Source organism: Haliotis asinina, chromosome 6 (assembly GCF_037392515.1).
Source record: "Haliotis asinina isolate JCU_RB_2024 chromosome 6, JCU_Hal_asi_v2, whole genome shotgun sequence".
NCBI lineage: Eukaryota > Metazoa > Mollusca > Gastropoda > Lepetellida > Haliotidae > Haliotis > Haliotis asinina.
Window position 1 is genome coordinate 52,351,647 of NC_090285.1, and position 17,558 is coordinate 52,369,204.

General features: G+C 40.1%; 1 protein-coding gene across 1 annotated transcript; it reads right to left on the reverse strand.

Moving 5' to 3' along the window:
- Positions 1 to 1,971: 1,971 nt before the first annotated feature.
- On the reverse strand, positions 1,972 to 15,239 carry LOC137287946 (uncharacterized). Its single transcript, XM_067820317.1, has 10 exons — positions 15,159 to 15,239; positions 10,108 to 10,368; positions 9,726 to 9,740; positions 9,082 to 9,317; positions 7,994 to 8,153; positions 6,884 to 6,991; positions 5,363 to 5,498; positions 4,111 to 4,226; positions 3,186 to 3,438; positions 1,972 to 2,155 (listed from the first exon to the last, which is right to left on the reverse strand). Exons 1-10 carry the CDS (start codon positions 15,205 to 15,207, stop codon positions 1,972 to 1,974), a joined length of 1,518 nt encoding a protein of 505 aa, XP_067676418.1. The 5' UTR covers positions 15,208 to 15,239.
- Positions 15,240 to 17,558: the final 2,319 nt, after the last annotated feature.

Below are 17,558 nucleotides of genomic sequence, written 5' to 3' on the forward strand. Positions count from 1 at the left end.
AACATGGTAAATATGCGGACCTCGCCTTTGAAATGTGTCGCCTACATTCCTAGTACACTATTACACTGTCTTCAGCCCAACAACCCCCCAACAAACCCCCCCCACCCCACCCCCTTCATATTCTCGTCAAAGTTCTTGCTGTGTTCGACTAGGCAGCGTTTCCCGGGAGAAGTCCCATTCGTTCTCTGGGTTGCTGATGATGAGCCTTACCAGCCCGACTGTGCCAGGATCTGTATCTGCGCACTCGTGCATTCTCAAATCCCTGATGTATTATTACCTCGTATACACGAAGTTGCCAGTGAGGTGCTAGAAAGTTAACAGTCGTGACATATCCCACCAGGTACCCATTCACGGCTAGGTGAACAGAGGCAATTCAGGAACACACTTGTCACGAGTGCATCGTTTTACGGCAGGACTCAAGTCCAAGAAACTCAAACTGCATATCCAAGGAACATCCGCGACCAACGTTGCTTAACTTCAACTGTTTTGTGACCTGAACTTATATGCATCGGGCCACGCACCACTACTCACTGGTCTCATGTTCTCGTAGTTCCGAGACCTGTGAAGGTCCCGGGGTAGAATAGACCTTCAGCAACCCATGCTTGCCATAAAAGGTGACTCAGCTTGTCGCAAGAGGCGACTAACGGGATCGGGTGGTCAGGCTCGCTGACTTGGTTGACACATGTCATCAGTTCCCAATTGCGCAGATCGATGCTCATGTTGTTGATCACTGGATTGTCTGGTCCAGGCTCGATTATTTACAGACTATATAGTTGTAATATTGCTTAGTGTGGCGTAAAACTAAACTCACTCACTCACTCGTAGTTCCGAATGGACATAACCTAGAGTGTCGGACAAACCTGCGTTATACAGTGTTATCAACTGTATTGATGTTACAGATGCGATGTATAATCCTCAAGTTCATGTCGTGACTAAGAAAATGCAAGATCGTGATACTCATCACGCTTCACTAGTATACATAAAGCCAGTATATGTTTCACTGAAGCCCTTGGCAACTGTGAATGAAATGTTAAGAACCAACATTATACATTATAAAGCCATGGTTATTGACTGTACTGGATAGATACTGTAGACTGTGGTACATCTTCCGGCTAACTTGTTCGTCATCTTGGTGGTACCTCATATGCTGAGTGTGATGACTTTGGAAATGATTTCATCTTGGTCATCCTCAACTATTCAGTGTGTATATGTCTCCATTCCACCTCATGAGCAAATAACTAGTGACCGAAAGTAGAAACAGATTCAAAACGTGACTGTCAAAGAAGGATTACTCACACCACTTGAATATCCTTAATATATGTTTCAGTTTGAAATTCCCATTTTTGTTTGTTTTAATTTTTGTCATCGTCAAACCATGAAGTTACAGATTTTGTCAGACTATTTCCTGAAAGTCTATGACCTGAAACACTACACATTAAGGTATGATTCCATGACGAGACGTTTTAACTGTCTCTTGCAAGGTGTTGTGATCACATCACTTCGACAATTGCAGCACTTCAGCCAGTTTGAATGACAACTATCCTTGAGCTATGAACGCCTTGTTTGCTTGTTGTTTAACACCACCCATCAGCAATGCTCCAGCAATATGGAAATAATCGAGTCTGGAGCAGAACATTCTAGTGATCAACATCATGAGCATGTATGGTTTGGGGTGCGATGACACGTGTCAAGTAAGTCAATTAGTTTGACCACTTGATCCCGTTAGTCGCCTTTTACGACAGGCCAGTTAGACCAGTTACATCCCGGATCATCACGGATTAGAAAGTTTTGTAGGATTGTGCACTTCTTGTCTAGGTCATTCTGAGCCAATTTTCCGGGAAGTCGATGAGTTCGGAGTTTGGTGGCAAAGATAAATAAGACGAGTATACGGTAAAAAAGTCGTTTATGAAATACAGACCTACAGAGTTACACATGTCTTCATAAACTCACTGGTATCGTGATATAATGATCTCACGCCGTGGGGCACTTTTCTGCGGTCTCAGCGCGTCCCCAACAGGCTTCTTCCATGGTGCTGATCTTGGTCACGGCGTACGCCATGTACTGCTGGTAGGTGTCGGGCATGACTCTGAGATGTCGCAGACCCACAAGGGTGAGGTTGTTGTCACGGATGAAGTCGGCAGCTCGAAAGCTGCACCTGTACGTAAATGTTTGTGAAAAGTGTGAGGTACCGTGGGGTTTAAGAATTTCTGATCTTACTGAGGTTGAAGATGGTTCTGGAGTCAAACTGTAACATCATCCTAAAGGATTCAAGGAAACAATGAGGTTTTGCAAAATAAAAAAAAATAATGTTACTTGTACTCTCATTATGACCACTGTACCACTGAAGATAATGAAGGGGTGGCTGTAATACTACTTATTTTGTTAATATATTCAAGCTACATAACAGGGACTCCATGAATGGGGCTTCGCACATTTGGGAATCGAACCCGGGACGAGCAGCTACGTAGACGGTAATGTCCGAGTAACTCTTCATTCCTTGCAAATAATGGAGCCATGGCACAGTATTTTAAAGGACTGCCGTTACGAGGATATTACCCTACTTAAATTACATTCAAAGTGTGGAGAATATTTCTGTTTTATAAATGTCAAAATGACAAAATGATATCTAAAATTTGAAAGTGGTACACACTGCTCCATTCCCGAAAAGTAATTGAACGAGCAAACAATGGAATGACGTCACCAATGCAATTTAATTTAAGTGCTGGTTTCCCCACCGCTCCTCAAATTGATAGATAGGCACAGGCTATGGTCAACGTTTATCGTTTAGGAACAGAAGCGTTGCACCTAAAGTCCGGATAAGATTTAAGGGATGATTAAGACCTTTGGTTCCTAAGTCTAAATCAAGGTTTTAAACTTATTTAACACCTCGGTCGCCATGACTTTCGTACTCTCAAGAGAAGTTATGACACTATTAACGGCAATAGATGCTATGATAATCATAGTGAAGAATGAGTGAGTATGGTTTTATGCCGCTTGTAGGAATAGTCCATTAATATCACGACTGGGGACACCAGAAATGGGCTTCAGCAGACGCTTCAGCCATTAGACTACCCCATCACCTCTCCTGATGAGAAGGTGAGGAAACGTAATTTTGCGCTGTGAGCAACAACATTCAAAGTAAATCACAAGACAGTACATTGTATGTATTTCGTATTTCATCATACCCGGATTTGCCCAAAGATGGACAGTTGGATTCGCCGTAAGTCCTCGCCGATGCGGTGCTGATAGGATTTTTCTGCTCGAACAAAGCAAACAGGTAGAGCTGGTTCAAACTTGATGCCCTGGGCATTTGCCAGCTGTACACCTCTTCACGGGTAACGCCTTGGATGTTGACGATCATCCAATGGATGATGGGGTTCTGTTTGGTCTTTCCCAGTTCAGGGCTCATGTCGAGCATCATCAAGGTGTACTGCTTGTCTACAAGCAAAACCGTATCCTTTATCAAAGAGAAACAGTACACTCTACACTCAAAACATATCCATACATAAAAAATATATCCTGAATGTGTTTATCATAGTCATTCTGAGCGCTTCGTTTACGACAACGTCAACACAACGTCAAGACATCTTCTGATATATTCATGGTAATCAGATAGTGTGCATAAAGGCCATACTTATCAATATTGCGCTGATAAACAACAAACAAACATTGAGACTATAACTTTTTATAACCAGAATTCAACCCTGGCTGCCTCGCAAACTTTCATTGTTCTCATGTACCTTGCTACATGAAATCAAGTACGTATTTTTTCTGGACTTCATGTTTAAACTTTTCACTTTGATAAAAAAAGCCAAACACTCATATATGATGGTTACGAATGAAGGAACAAACAAGAAATGGTCATTCAATATGATATATTTTATATGGATATCATGGTAGTGTTCCTGACCCTGGAGTTTCCTGCATTTCAGAAACTACCGTGTACTTATTACCAGTTTAATAACTAGTGGAATTTGTAAGGCAAAACTAACTGTTGTGTATGATTGTTTATTCTGAATTTTGTTCGATTTCTTCAGTCAATTTGTTTGTGAGTGGAAAACCTGTCGTGAAAATTCAGACCCAAATCTCACAACCCACAAGCTGACTCACCTCTGAAGGAGGTATCCTCAAATACTTGTGTGACCAAATTGATTTGTGGGGAAATCCGAACCTCCACGGAACGCAACAGATCCATGTTCCGATAATCAAGAGTGACGTTTACAGGGCTGGAACAGAGAAATTCTTCATCATCACCGCAAGGCCAAGGACCTTTAATCCATTAAGACCATTATCAGCATATCATGAAAGCATTCATTTCTGATACTGATGTGTTTTCCGCCGTGTACACATGACCTCCCAACGATGAGTCGCTGTCAAAATGAAGGCCATCTTCTTTCACACCCTATTCCATTCGTTATATAACATGGCGTGACAAATGAAGACTTCCTTCTTTCACGCTCTATTCCACATGCTACATGATACGGAGTGACACAATGAAAGCCGCCTTCTTCCACACCTTTCCAAATGATATATGATATGGAGTGACAAAATGAAAATGAAGGTCATCTTCTTTCACGCACTATTCAACATGACATATGTTAAGGAGTGACATAATGAAAACCAACTTCTTTCACGCTCTATTCCACATGATGCATGTTAATGAGTGGCACAATGAAAGTCAGCTTCTTCCACACTTGATAAACGTTAAGGAGTGACAAAATGAAGGCTATCTTCTTTCACACACTATTCCACATGATGTACATAATTATAAAGAAGTGACAAAATGAAAGCCAGCTTCTTTCAGACACAATTCCACATGATATATGATACGGAGCGACAAGATGAAAGCCAGCTTCTTCCACACACTATTCCACATGGTATTTGTCTAGAAGGAAATGTGTGTACGTTATGGCCTTTTGTGATACACACTTCCACACGATGAGTAAGTCATATAGGAAATTTCACAATGCACTGTTTGACTTGAACGGAAATGAAAGTATAAACCTTGGTGATGACCCACTTAACCAATTGATATGTACGTTAGCGATGTTTTCGATGCTTTTAGGCAATATTACAGCAAGAAATGGGTTTCACACTCTGTATCCCTGAAGGAAATCGAACCCGGGTGCTCGGCGTGACAAGCGAATACTTTAACCACTAAGTTACCTCACCGCCCGTCAGCGATATATACGTTGCAGAGACAAGAGAATATCCACCTTTCGTGGAAAAGTAATCCGTACCTTATGTGCGTTAAAGTCAGATTCTTTGTGATGTGCTATTTTGACGAGTAAGGTATAACGGGGTTATTAAAGAACTCCTTTGTCAATATATTGTGTTATATAAAGAATATGGGGGTACAAACCTTCTGTCATACACTATCCCGCACGATTTGTACGTTATGGCGGGGGCCGTGAAGGTGACTTCGATGGAAACACTGAGGTCAAGGGGCTCGGGAAGTGACGAAATTCCACCTCTTTCCTGGATGTAGCTGGTCAACCCTGGATGATAAGTAGATGGTTCTGGTTTCATCATTTTTTGAGTGAATATATAAAGAAGTGAGTACATTCTTTTTGCCATAAAATCAGTAATATCAGGAATATTTAATCTGCATTAGTCACTCTTCAAAGACTGATGCTGTCTGTCTAGAGAATTGTCCAGTGTATTTTGTTTCTTCGGTGGGACACATCATTGCGTACTAAGGGCAAATGCTTCCCTCCAAATAGATATGGATACAACAATTAATTGGTGACCAGGAAACCTTCAAGTGCCCCATAAACAGCTTGGCTTGGAATCTGAGATCACTATCTAAGTGCACAGTGATCCACTAATACCAATAATGAACCACTTAGTGACTCGAATCTGACGCGTTATAAAATAATATATTCTTTTCTGTACTTGATGCTGGGAATGTGGGTTCGATTTGAAAAGTTAAAATCAAACTTGTTTTGAACAATATTTCTCCCGGTCAGTCTGTGAATACATTCACATCTAGATATTGCACGTTTATCTTTAAACCTTTTCAGAACTTTGAAGCATGCAGTTTTAAGTAAATGTTCAATGGTACTGCCAGTGGCAAACGGAATGAAAATGTTACTATTCTCACAGTGACTGGGCACTTGTCATGAAATCTATCTTCATGGAATTTTGTTCAAACAACTCATATATTGACACATAAGCATGAAGGAATACATATTTAGCAACATGTGTTTTAGAGATTGTGTGAAAGTATGAACAAGATTATAGCTTTTGGAATTTCCCAGCTGACAACGAAATCATTAAATAAATTAATCATAATTTGTAAATATTGATCCATGTATCTAAATATCATCGTTCTCTGAAATATGGCAGTACGGCTGTCGAAGCGCTTCATCTCTTGAAGGTCCGGGTAAGAACTGATCCTCAAAAGCCCATGATTTTCGTCAGAGGCGACTTACGGGATAGGGTGGTCAGATTTGGTTGATACATGTCATTGTATCCGATTGATGCTTATGATGTCGATCACTGGATTTACAGACCAGATAGCTGATTGCAGATTTCAGACATGCCATACACTGAATCTGCTATTTATTTAAAATGAGGACACTGTAAATTATACATTTAGTGAGGTGTAGCTAGAGGTTTGTCGGACAGACAAAGCTTACCTACAACTACAAACGTCAAACTGTTTAATATTTTGTCAGGCAACCTTTAACTATTTGGAATCATATTTACCACATTTAAATCAGGAAGCAGTTTTTTACAGAGTTTTCAAAAACACTTTTTCATTTTTTCATCCTTGGCACATATTCATAACAGGTGCATGTTTATTTTTCTCAAACCCATTGTTAGGGACTGGCCACAGTGCGGACAGTTTCTGGATGTTTGTGAGTCCAGAATTACTTACACTGCCCATAGTACACGGGACATCTGTTCAGAAAATTTACTGATCGGATGAAGACAGCGGCCCACTCATCCGTTGACGTCATGACCACGCTGAGGCCGTATGACTGGGCTGTAACAATGAACACAAAGTATGCAGCAATGATAAAACATAGATTCTGCTAAGACTCAGTAACGAAGTGAGGCAGTGGTAGTTTTGGTGTAAAGACTGACCTGGGCTTCCAGAATATCAAAATATTTCAATGCAGACTATAGACTATAGTTAGAGATTGTTCTGGAAGTTTTTCTTCAGATATTGATGCAGGATGCTCATGTGAGTGGGCGGGTGGGTATGGTTTTATGCCGTAGTTAGCAATATTCCAGCAATATCATGGCGTGGGACACAGAAATGGGCTTCACACATTGTACCCATGTGAATCCAAACCGACTCTTCAGCGTGAAGAGCTGACGCTTTACCCGTTAGGCTACTCCATCGTCCCTCTGAATATCAGACCCGTGAAGGTCCCGGGGTAGAATAGGCCTTCAGTAACCCATGCTTGCCATATAAGGCGACTATGCTTGTCGTAAGAGGTGACTAACGGGATCGGGTGGTCAGGCTCGCTGACCTGGTTGACACATGTCATCGGTTCACATCTGCGCAGATCGATGCTCGTGTTAGTGTCACTGGATTGTCTGGTCCAGACTCGATTATTTACAGACCGCCCCCATATAGCTGGAATATTGTGCGGCGTAAAAGTAAACTCAGCCACTCACTCTGAATATCAGACATGAACACGGGCTTGAATAATGTTAAAAATATTAGAAAATGTCTGAAATATTGAAGATGTTTTCAGGTAACATGTGCAAAATTCACATTTCGACTGCTGCTGATTTTGTTCGGAAAACAAGCAAAATAACAAATATGTTGTACTGAGGGAAAAAAATAAGAGATCACATGGTAGGACAAGCCTTCCTGTATTTCTTCGGGTTTCTTCACAGGCAGTGCGATACATTTGGGAAGAAACCGTGGAAAAAGGTAAAGGAACTTTCACGTGATCCTTTTATTTCTTCAGTATATATTTACCGCTTGGGTACTTAAAATGCTTCGTATATATACATAAATATTAGTTCCTACTTAAGAGTCCCAGCTGCCTTACGAGGTCTTCCACATAGACTGGGATTCGGTTGTTGGGCACCAATGACGGGTCTAATGATCTTGTTTGCCTAAACACAAGCCAAACGTACGGGTTGTTGCGGTCCACGGGGTTTCGAGGCCCAAAATAAGGAAGTATAGTCTGAAACGAAGGACATACAGTATAAATGTTATACCATTAAAGGTAGTCCATGGAGTTACTGGGCCCAGTGTAAACAAGTATAGTCAGGCACGAAGGACATGAAGTATAAAGGTTATATTATTGAAGGTAGTCCATGGGGTTTCAAGAACCAAAGTATGGTAGTATAATCTAGAACGAACGACATGCAGTATAAAGGTTATATTATTGAAGGTAGTCCACGGGGTTTCTAAGATCAAAGTAAGGAAGCATAGCCTAGAACGAAGGATATGCAGCATGAAGTTTGTACTATCGGTGCATTCCACGGGGTTTCTAGGACCACTGCAAAGACGTATAGTCTGAAACGAAGGACAAGCAGTATAAAGACTATACTATTGAATGTAGTCCACGGGCTTTCTAGACCCACGGTTCTTGTGTACATGCAGCTAGGCTTTATACAACACAAACGCGTGGTCGAAAGCACAGCTATTGGAACCAGCATGTGCTCGATCTTTAAACATTTTTATTAGTTCTTCTTTAATGCGTAGATGAGCATCAATTTGGCATCACACCAAAGCAAGGAGAGTTTCAAGTGAAATATCCAAGCAGGCTGTCATAACCAAACATATTGACATGCACAATAGATTTTTAGCATTCACCTTAGTTTGGCCAAAAGGCCATTTGTTGGCAGTGTATTGATGCGGGAATCATAGTTGTGTTTTCGACCTTACGTTTTCATTGCCTTTAATTGTTTATAACATTTGCAATTTCCATATCAATTTCAATATCGCCCTGTTCGGTTTTCAGGTGAAATCGTCGTATTCTGTCGCTTGCAGTGTATTTATTCGTCACCACTCGCCCTTTTCCGTAACCTCCACACTCGACTTTACCGGAATAACATGAGTGGACCACGAATGGATGAGGCACTGATGTAGAAAGGAAAGACACCCACGTCTCCATCCTTTAGTCTGCCACCAGGGACGTTGACGTATAACGCATGCATGTAGAAGGGGGCGGGGTCAAACATCATGACGGTGTAGAGGGCGCTCTCCTCCGCTGGCCACGTTACTTCCGGTTCCTCGCTCAGGTCATACGGGGTATAAATGGAATTGCCGAGAGGATCCACACCAAACTTTTGTGATCTGTCCAGTGGCACTTCCGCTATCCTCCCGCAGCCGTTGAACGTGCCTGGTATAATTAACAAAGACACGTTCGTTCTTATGAATGTCTAACACTAGCATGCACAAAACGTAAGTTTTGGTGGATAAAGGTCAAAGTGTAACATCATCCAATCTCACCAAGCCTTGTGACATTTATGAAAGGTTTATCTCATATTACCATAATCTAGCAGATGATGAAATTTAGGATAGCATAAAAAGATTTAGTGGCTTCACGCATCGAATATATTTACTTATAACAGACATTTGGTACATTATTTTGAAAATTTCTTTCACGTAAAATTTATTAAAACACATTCATAGTTATTGCGAAATGATTCACATTACAATTTAATACTCCTTGATATCATGTATCAAATTTGTCATACTTATATAGAGAGTTGTGAGGGGAGAGGGTTGTGAAGGAGTGTGTACTCACGGACAGATCCATCAGCTGAAATTATGACAAATCACAAACATGTAAAATGTGAAAGGCAACACGTTAAACTCACACTATCTAACCAAAGTTTAGAATTGAGATCCCTGTATCCCCCATGGCCATATCACTACTAAAACACACACTGTCCTACCCCACCTCATATACTTGATTGTTTATCTCTTTACAACAGTCATACAGTAGTTATTTCCCTTTAACAAAGGTCAAGCAAAATCAGAATCGGAGTCCATCTTGAATACCGTTAACTGAACCACTATCCAGAAACTTATCACTTCAGGTAAAACACACCATTTTCTCAAAATCGAATCTATTTCATTTGTGAAATGAAAGGAGAAAACATCGTCATAGTGAAGGTTGTCCTCACCTGGAAGAGTAATATGGTACGTGACGTTGGGGACGAATCCTAGACCGCTGGTGTCGGTGGCATTCTCACCCATAATTCGAGAGAGGAGGGATTTCCGGGATGGTGTGGTGTTTCTACACAAGGGGCTCACTTTGCCTGGTGGGCAGTCAGTCTGGTACCTCGTCCCAAACCAGAAGGCTGAGGAACTGGCGTAGAGCGATCTCATTTCAATGAGACACGCTCCGTCAAAGCTGTTGCTGCAGGCATTCTGGCAGTTAACATCTGCAGGCGTTTGAATGCAAAGGAAAATATGAGAAATGACATTTCATATATGCAAATCAGGTAGTAAATAGAGGATACTGCACGACCTTCCGTGTAATGCCAGTTTATTAAACAAGTCAACTATTTGAATCAAATCTTTCACCAGTTCATAAAAATGGTATTTCGCAGAAGCAACTTTAGTATTCTGTTTATACTCTCCAACATGAACTGACACAAACTGCCTACAGTGTGATGGCTCTCAGCTTTCTGGGAGGCATGAAATGTGTAAAGCGGCCAACACAAGGCAAAGTAAAGTTTGACAACACCAGTTGAACTCTCGTTTCCACACGTCAAACACGTTGTCTAATTCTCACTTGAGCGCCATGCGTCTATCGGTGTGGTTACGTGAAAATTTCATTGATTGCGACTCGTTTCTGAACAACATGAGTTTGACAACAGGAAGTTTGGTGGTTTGATGGAAAGGTTGGTGAGAGTAGAGGCCGATCCTATTTGTCCACAATAACGTGACAACTCTGAAACTGATTTTGGTGGCGACGTGTTGGAACGTTCACACTCTCAAATCTCAAACTCTTCTTTGACAATATGTCTTGGCAAACTCTCTCTCAAAACAAGATTTCAATGGGTACTGATTGAAAAAAAAAGCATGAAAATATTTGCACACTCTCTTTAAACGTTTTCGTTGAATGTGTGAATGTATTGTAAAGGTTTTACACACGTGCGTATTCGGTGACACACGTGCGAAACAGCTCACCTGTGCATGTCAACAGGTATGACATATTTCGTGAAGCATATATATTTACTTATGACATGTACGTTTACACAGTAGTTTCAGTGTCTATTTACTGCTTGGATAAACATGTCTCGCTCACGTTACCGAGTCAAAACAGAGCTCCCATCAGCATGCACTGTGATCAGATTACATGAGTAAATATCATTGCCCTAATACTTGCAGTGAGGTTTTAGTCTACCACAAACCCATCGCGCGGGAAAGATTATTTTTGATGTATATGAACGTATATACAAATAGATGAGTCACGATGACTCATGTATTTCATTAGGAAGACGTTTCTGTTGCTTCAACAATTGTCACATAGGATCGTATTATGTAACAGGTCAAGTTTCGGGTTTAAGTTTGATTTTCAGAAACAGCTTGCTAAATAACCACTGGCCCGCCAGCCCGTGGCTGTTAAAAATCCAGCCAGGCCAGTAAATCTCCACAAAGACAGACCCAACCCTAGTGAATTTCATGGGGTCATTTTGTGAATACATGTATATCACTCTCTCCGTGTTGTTAAGTTATTACGCAGTACTGATGCTAGATTATGGCCTGATAAACATGTTCATCACATCAACAGCAAAAAGATGAAACCTGTGTCATGCCTTCAATATATTTTTTCTCATCTCTGTTTTTAGTAAATCCTTTGCTTAGTTTCTAAGTTAGTAGTGAATCAATTTGTGTACTAGCAACTTTCAGGACAAGGCATGATAGAGGCCTTTACTATTTGTACCACGTTATTGGTTATCATGCATACATGTTGTAAACCTGACCCCAGGATTACATTTGCAAAGAATTTTGTGAATAATGAATTTGGGGAAACAAATGGCGAGTAATTGAATTAACAACTTTTGGAACCCTAATTGGGCCACTTCAAATTAAAACATTGTGCTTGATATTGACATGTTTTTCAGCATGAATACCTGTTGTAGAACTGAAGTTGTAGAGAAGTCATTATGGCACACTGATATTTCAGACTTATTATTGTTCATGGGAACTGATAAAACCCATTTTGGGCCCCTCATCAGTGACATTACCCCTCAGGTCATATAAAAATAACGTTTTTATGAAAAGCTAACTTGTCTCTAAATAAATAACACGTTTTTAGCCAATTCTGTCAGTGGTCCCAAAACCAGCCTTATCATACCTTGTTCTTTGGAAACCATTCCCCACACAATTCAGTAACCCATGCTTGTTGCTAGAGGCGACTAACATGATCGGATGGTCAGACTCGCTGACTTGCTTGACGCATGTCATCGTATCCAAATTGCTTAGATCGATGTTCATGCTATTGATCACTGGACTGTTTGGTCAAGATCCGATTATATACAGACCGTCAGCATACAGCGGGAATGTTTCAGACCGGGGTTTAAACCTAAACCCACTCACTCACTCACTCACTTAGTTATTATGAAACGATGTACGGTTGCTCTGAAACCATCGTCGTATGTACAATCCAATTCTGAAACGAGCTTTAACACATACACCTTCCACAACATATCGGTGTACGTAGCACCTGATTTCGATACACATTACAATAGTAACATCCGTATGATGTTAAGTGAGTATAAGACCCTTTATTAATGACGCCGATTATATACATACACCTGTGTGACAATAATCCCGGGATGAATTGACACTTTAATTCTCACGACATCGACACATATCTCGACACACAACTTCGCACAACAAATATATACGGATTCCAGAGTATTAAGTTCTGTTGAACTCTATTAATATGCACTAAACTGAACCCAGTTATCCAAGTTCACAAAATCAGATATAAAACATACCAACTCAATTACTCACTAACTCCCCAGTGCCAGATACAGCAAATTTAATAAACCACTTTAGCATAAAATATTCTGAACTGTAGTCTTAATTTTTATCAGGGGTTGGTGCAGGAATGCCATTCTTGGTTGGTTGTCGTACGTTCGAGTATCACCATTGTTCTTAAGCAGATTGGAACAGAGGTATCTGCAAACGTTTGTGGTAAAGAACAATCGGTTTTGTGGGCGGTGTGTGTGAAGTCAACAAGTGCAGATTGTTTTGTTCCCTGCGTGGAGGGGTAACGGCCATTTGCCCCTGCCTGAAGAGGAGTGAGTGAATGAGTTTAGGTTCACGCCACACTCAGCAATATCCCAGCTATATGGAGGCCGTCTGTAAACAATCGACAAGACAATCCAGTGATCAACAGCATGAACATCGATCTGCGCAAATGGGAACTGATGACTTGGTGTCAACCAAGTCAGCGAGCCGGACCACCCGGTCCCGTTAGTCGCCTCTAACGACATGCACAGTCGCGTTTTGTGACAAGCATGGGCTGCTTGAGACCTATCCTACCATCGGATCTTCCCGGATCACCTGTACAAGAACTAGGTACATGGATAACCATTCTCCGGTTACCAGTCAGAAGATCTCCGATTCTGGACATAAGAAGATTCAGGAGCGGGACTTGCCAATCTACAGGAAGTTGGACTACCATGAGACGTCCTTCCAAAGCCTCAAGGAGGGTTGAGGTAGTCACCCGAGTAAGGGGTCACTGTCCCCGTTACAGGGACATCAGCAATATAACAGACCATGACTTCTTCGCCTTGGACAAGGCAGAGAGCGATTTCACCCTGAATAAGCAAGGATCTGAACTGTGGACGCTTCCCAGTCAGTAACACCCTGCCTGATATTTTTATGTTACTGTTGTAAAGAAACAAAGAGGATCAAACAGTATTATTTCATCAAGTGAGTGAGTGGGTGAGTTAAGATATAAAAGTCACATCGGCCGTATTTCGACCATTGTCAGTTAAGATGACAACAGATCATTATGCAAGATGATATAGAAATTGAATGTACACATTCATAGGTTGCCTCCAGCCATAATCGTATGTGATATTAATCTCTATATTGACAGAAAATCAGTATGTATGAAATATTACTGAGTAAGGGTCATGTGGTGTTCATTCCATCCACACCTCTGGAAAATGTTATCTAACCTGTATTACATGTATGTAAGGTTCGTATTGTTTTGTTATTTTCAGTTAATCGTAACCTAATCTATAAAGGGACGTTAGCCGAGTCATCTAACAAATACATTCTGACTCGTCAAAGTTGATGTTAACACTATTTCAGGATATTTATAAGGTTTATCACTGGAGCCACCCATCCAAAAAAGCCATCCTCATCTGAACCCTTGTGGGATCTGTGGGATCGTCGTGGGGGAGCCGTGGACTTACAAACGCTGTTGGCACTGACTCAGTCTGTGTGACACGTATATGACAATGCATTCCTGAAACGTATTTGTGGTTCTTAGCTCCATTATATTGCTAACATATTGGGATAAATCACTCGAACCAAATCACCATTTTTCTGATCCGAGAGATCCGGTCTTCAGCAACTCATGTTTGTCGTAGGATTAATTAAATATATATAATTTACGATTAAAAAGTGGCAAGTTTAAATTTATTTCAAATGTGTTGGGACTTACGTACCCTCTCAAGAGGAGAAAACGGGAAATCAAAGGATATTGTTTCATCTTAAGTTAGCTCGATCATTCGCATATTTTCACAGAGGTTACCCAATAAAACTTGCTGTGACATTAAAATAGAAAACACAATGTTAATATAATACCTCCTATCTAAACATGAATGATAAATGCGATGGCTTACAGTGCCTTTTGAAGAACATTTTGATATACATGGTGAAATGCTATTGAAACTCTCTTGTCACGGGCGCACAGTTGTCTATGAGCTTCTTCCATACAGCTGCAATTGAAGGGCTCTTTGGACTTTTTTTTATCTCTATATTTCTTTTTGAAAGGATTATATAGCCGAGGGTTCTCAGATCCTTACAGAGAATGACCACAGTGGATTAAAAGCATACCAATCTTTAAACTTTAGCCAGAGAAAAAAAAATATGTCAGCTAGGTCTTGATATGAATGTAAAATATGTGCAACCAAACTCATCACAAGACTCGTCATTACGATACGGTTAATCATACTTGTAGAATAACCGAAATACTTACATGGCGTGACCGTCAACAGCAGCGCCAGCACGGCGAGTACATACATCATCGCCGCAGCTTGGTGTGAGACAAAAATGGCGAAGTCAACGGCCTACTGTGGATAAATATAACCGACATACCACACGAGTAAACTTGAGCTACCCCGTCAGTCTGAATTGAGAATCACTACGCAAGAGTAACACGACTATAGCCCTTCGACAGTCGCTGAGCAGTGCTGTGTTTGCTCAATGTATTCTGACATTCAATTATAGGTGACGCACTGTGATCATGACTGTGCACAAATTTTTGTTATTTACTGCACGTTTTTATTTATATGTGCGAATATATTTCATAAAGATTTGTCATATATTTATAGGCATTCATTCCATATATTTACTTATGTTGAAATATCGGTTTAAATTAAACAATCATTAGGCCACAGGTCATGCTGAAAGCTCACCTTGTAAAGCTAGTGAGCATCAACCAATATTGCAGGTAATTAATTCGTCATGGTTGCAACACTGAAATGTTTATTTACCCATCATGTCAAAACCGTCAAGTTCCAGGTAAGAGTTGATCGTCAGCAACCCATTCGTTAACTTGGTTGACACATGCCATCATTTGCCAGTTGCGTACATCGGTTGATCACTGTGTTCTCTTGTACAGACTCGACTATTTACTGACTCCTGCCGTGCATATAGTTGAATACAGTGTAAAACAACACACAAACAAATAAACAAACAAGATCACGCTGGCAATAGCCCTCCGATTCATTTGCACAGAGGGTATATTTTTGTCGTACGTACAGACATGAAAGAGCAGAGTTGCTTGTATAAGGCCGTTTGGCCAAAATACAATTAAAATATTTAAACAGTGTGGTATATGCATAAATTGTAATGCTATGTTTGGATGTGGATACATGCATTTCCATATCTTTCTAAGGAATATTTACATGACTATGCCAGCGACACATAGCTGGATTAAGACGAAAGTACTTGAATGTCACTGGAGTATTCACACTGAAAACAATACTCACAAATTGTTTCACATATAGAGCCCAGATGTAAAGATACATCAGTGCAATATACCTTTAAGAAAGCGTTCCGATGTAATATACGTTTACTGAGCTAATGCAATCACAGATATAGCATATATATATATATATATATATATATATATATATATATATATATATATATATATATATATATATATATATATGTGTGTGTGTGTGTGTGTGTGTGTGTGTGTGTGCATGCGTTCGTAACATGGCTTGTGTGCAATGCCAGAGATTACTTTAAATTTGCACTTTTAAAGACAATGTATTGCAAGTAACGTGTCTAATCATTACTGTTGCACATAGGTGATCTCACATCGATCCTTAGTCATGAAGTGTTACAAAAAGAATCACAAGAAAAGTCAAAGGGTATAACGATTTGTCTATCTGCAAACACGACTAAAATGTCGCCTTCGCTCAATTAGAAAGTATATTAAGATAAACATTGTGTTGTTTAAAACAATGTATATATTTTTTAACCTGAATAATACGCACATTTTAAAGACTGTGTGATTTATGACTGTGTCAGTTATGGAATTGTCATAGATTCACAGTCAGAGGACACCCGCTGTAAAAACTATTTTTTCTCCAGATAGTTGGTATGGAAACAAAATGAAACAATATGATTAAATTTATGACAATAACATCGCATCAAGATTCTGTGATACCGCTTCAATTTTATTTCGGCATGTTTAATCGAATTCCTTTTCAGGACATCAACTGGTGTGACTAAATCAACCGAAACGTATTGTTTTGGCCAGTCTGTCTGTGGTATTTTAGACCAATACAAGATTTCATATAATTTCACGTGAACACATTAAACCACACACTAAGTGCTACAATGTGTTTTTGAAAAAGAAAGTGCAATGTAAGAAGCACTTAGACAAGAAGGATCTAAGAAGATTTCTCAAGCATTCATTTCCAAAGAAACAAAAGGACAACGCAGCCATTTCCTGAATGCAAAGTTCTGCATTGCAAGCTTCTTGCATCATCGGCCATATAGCTGTTTTCCTTGACAGTTTGTTTTGGGCAAATACTTTCTTTTTGGTGGGTAATCTCAGTCAAGTTTTGGCTAGCACCATGACAAAATATTGTTGTTCAATTAAATTGTTGTTATAAGGTGAAAATTGCAATCGTATACAAGAAACGATTTATACATCTATCATTGAGATTTGCGGTTAGTTCGGCATAGCACCAATGCTTTTACTATTGGGTAATAGATTAAGGGATGGAAAAAGGGAATAAATGTCAAACAACTGAACAGAACAGATTCGTCAAGTAGCAATTAAAGCTGAGTCACTGATTAGAATTAAGGGAGATTTCCAATCACGAGGTACGACATGAGACCAGGGAATGATGTAACT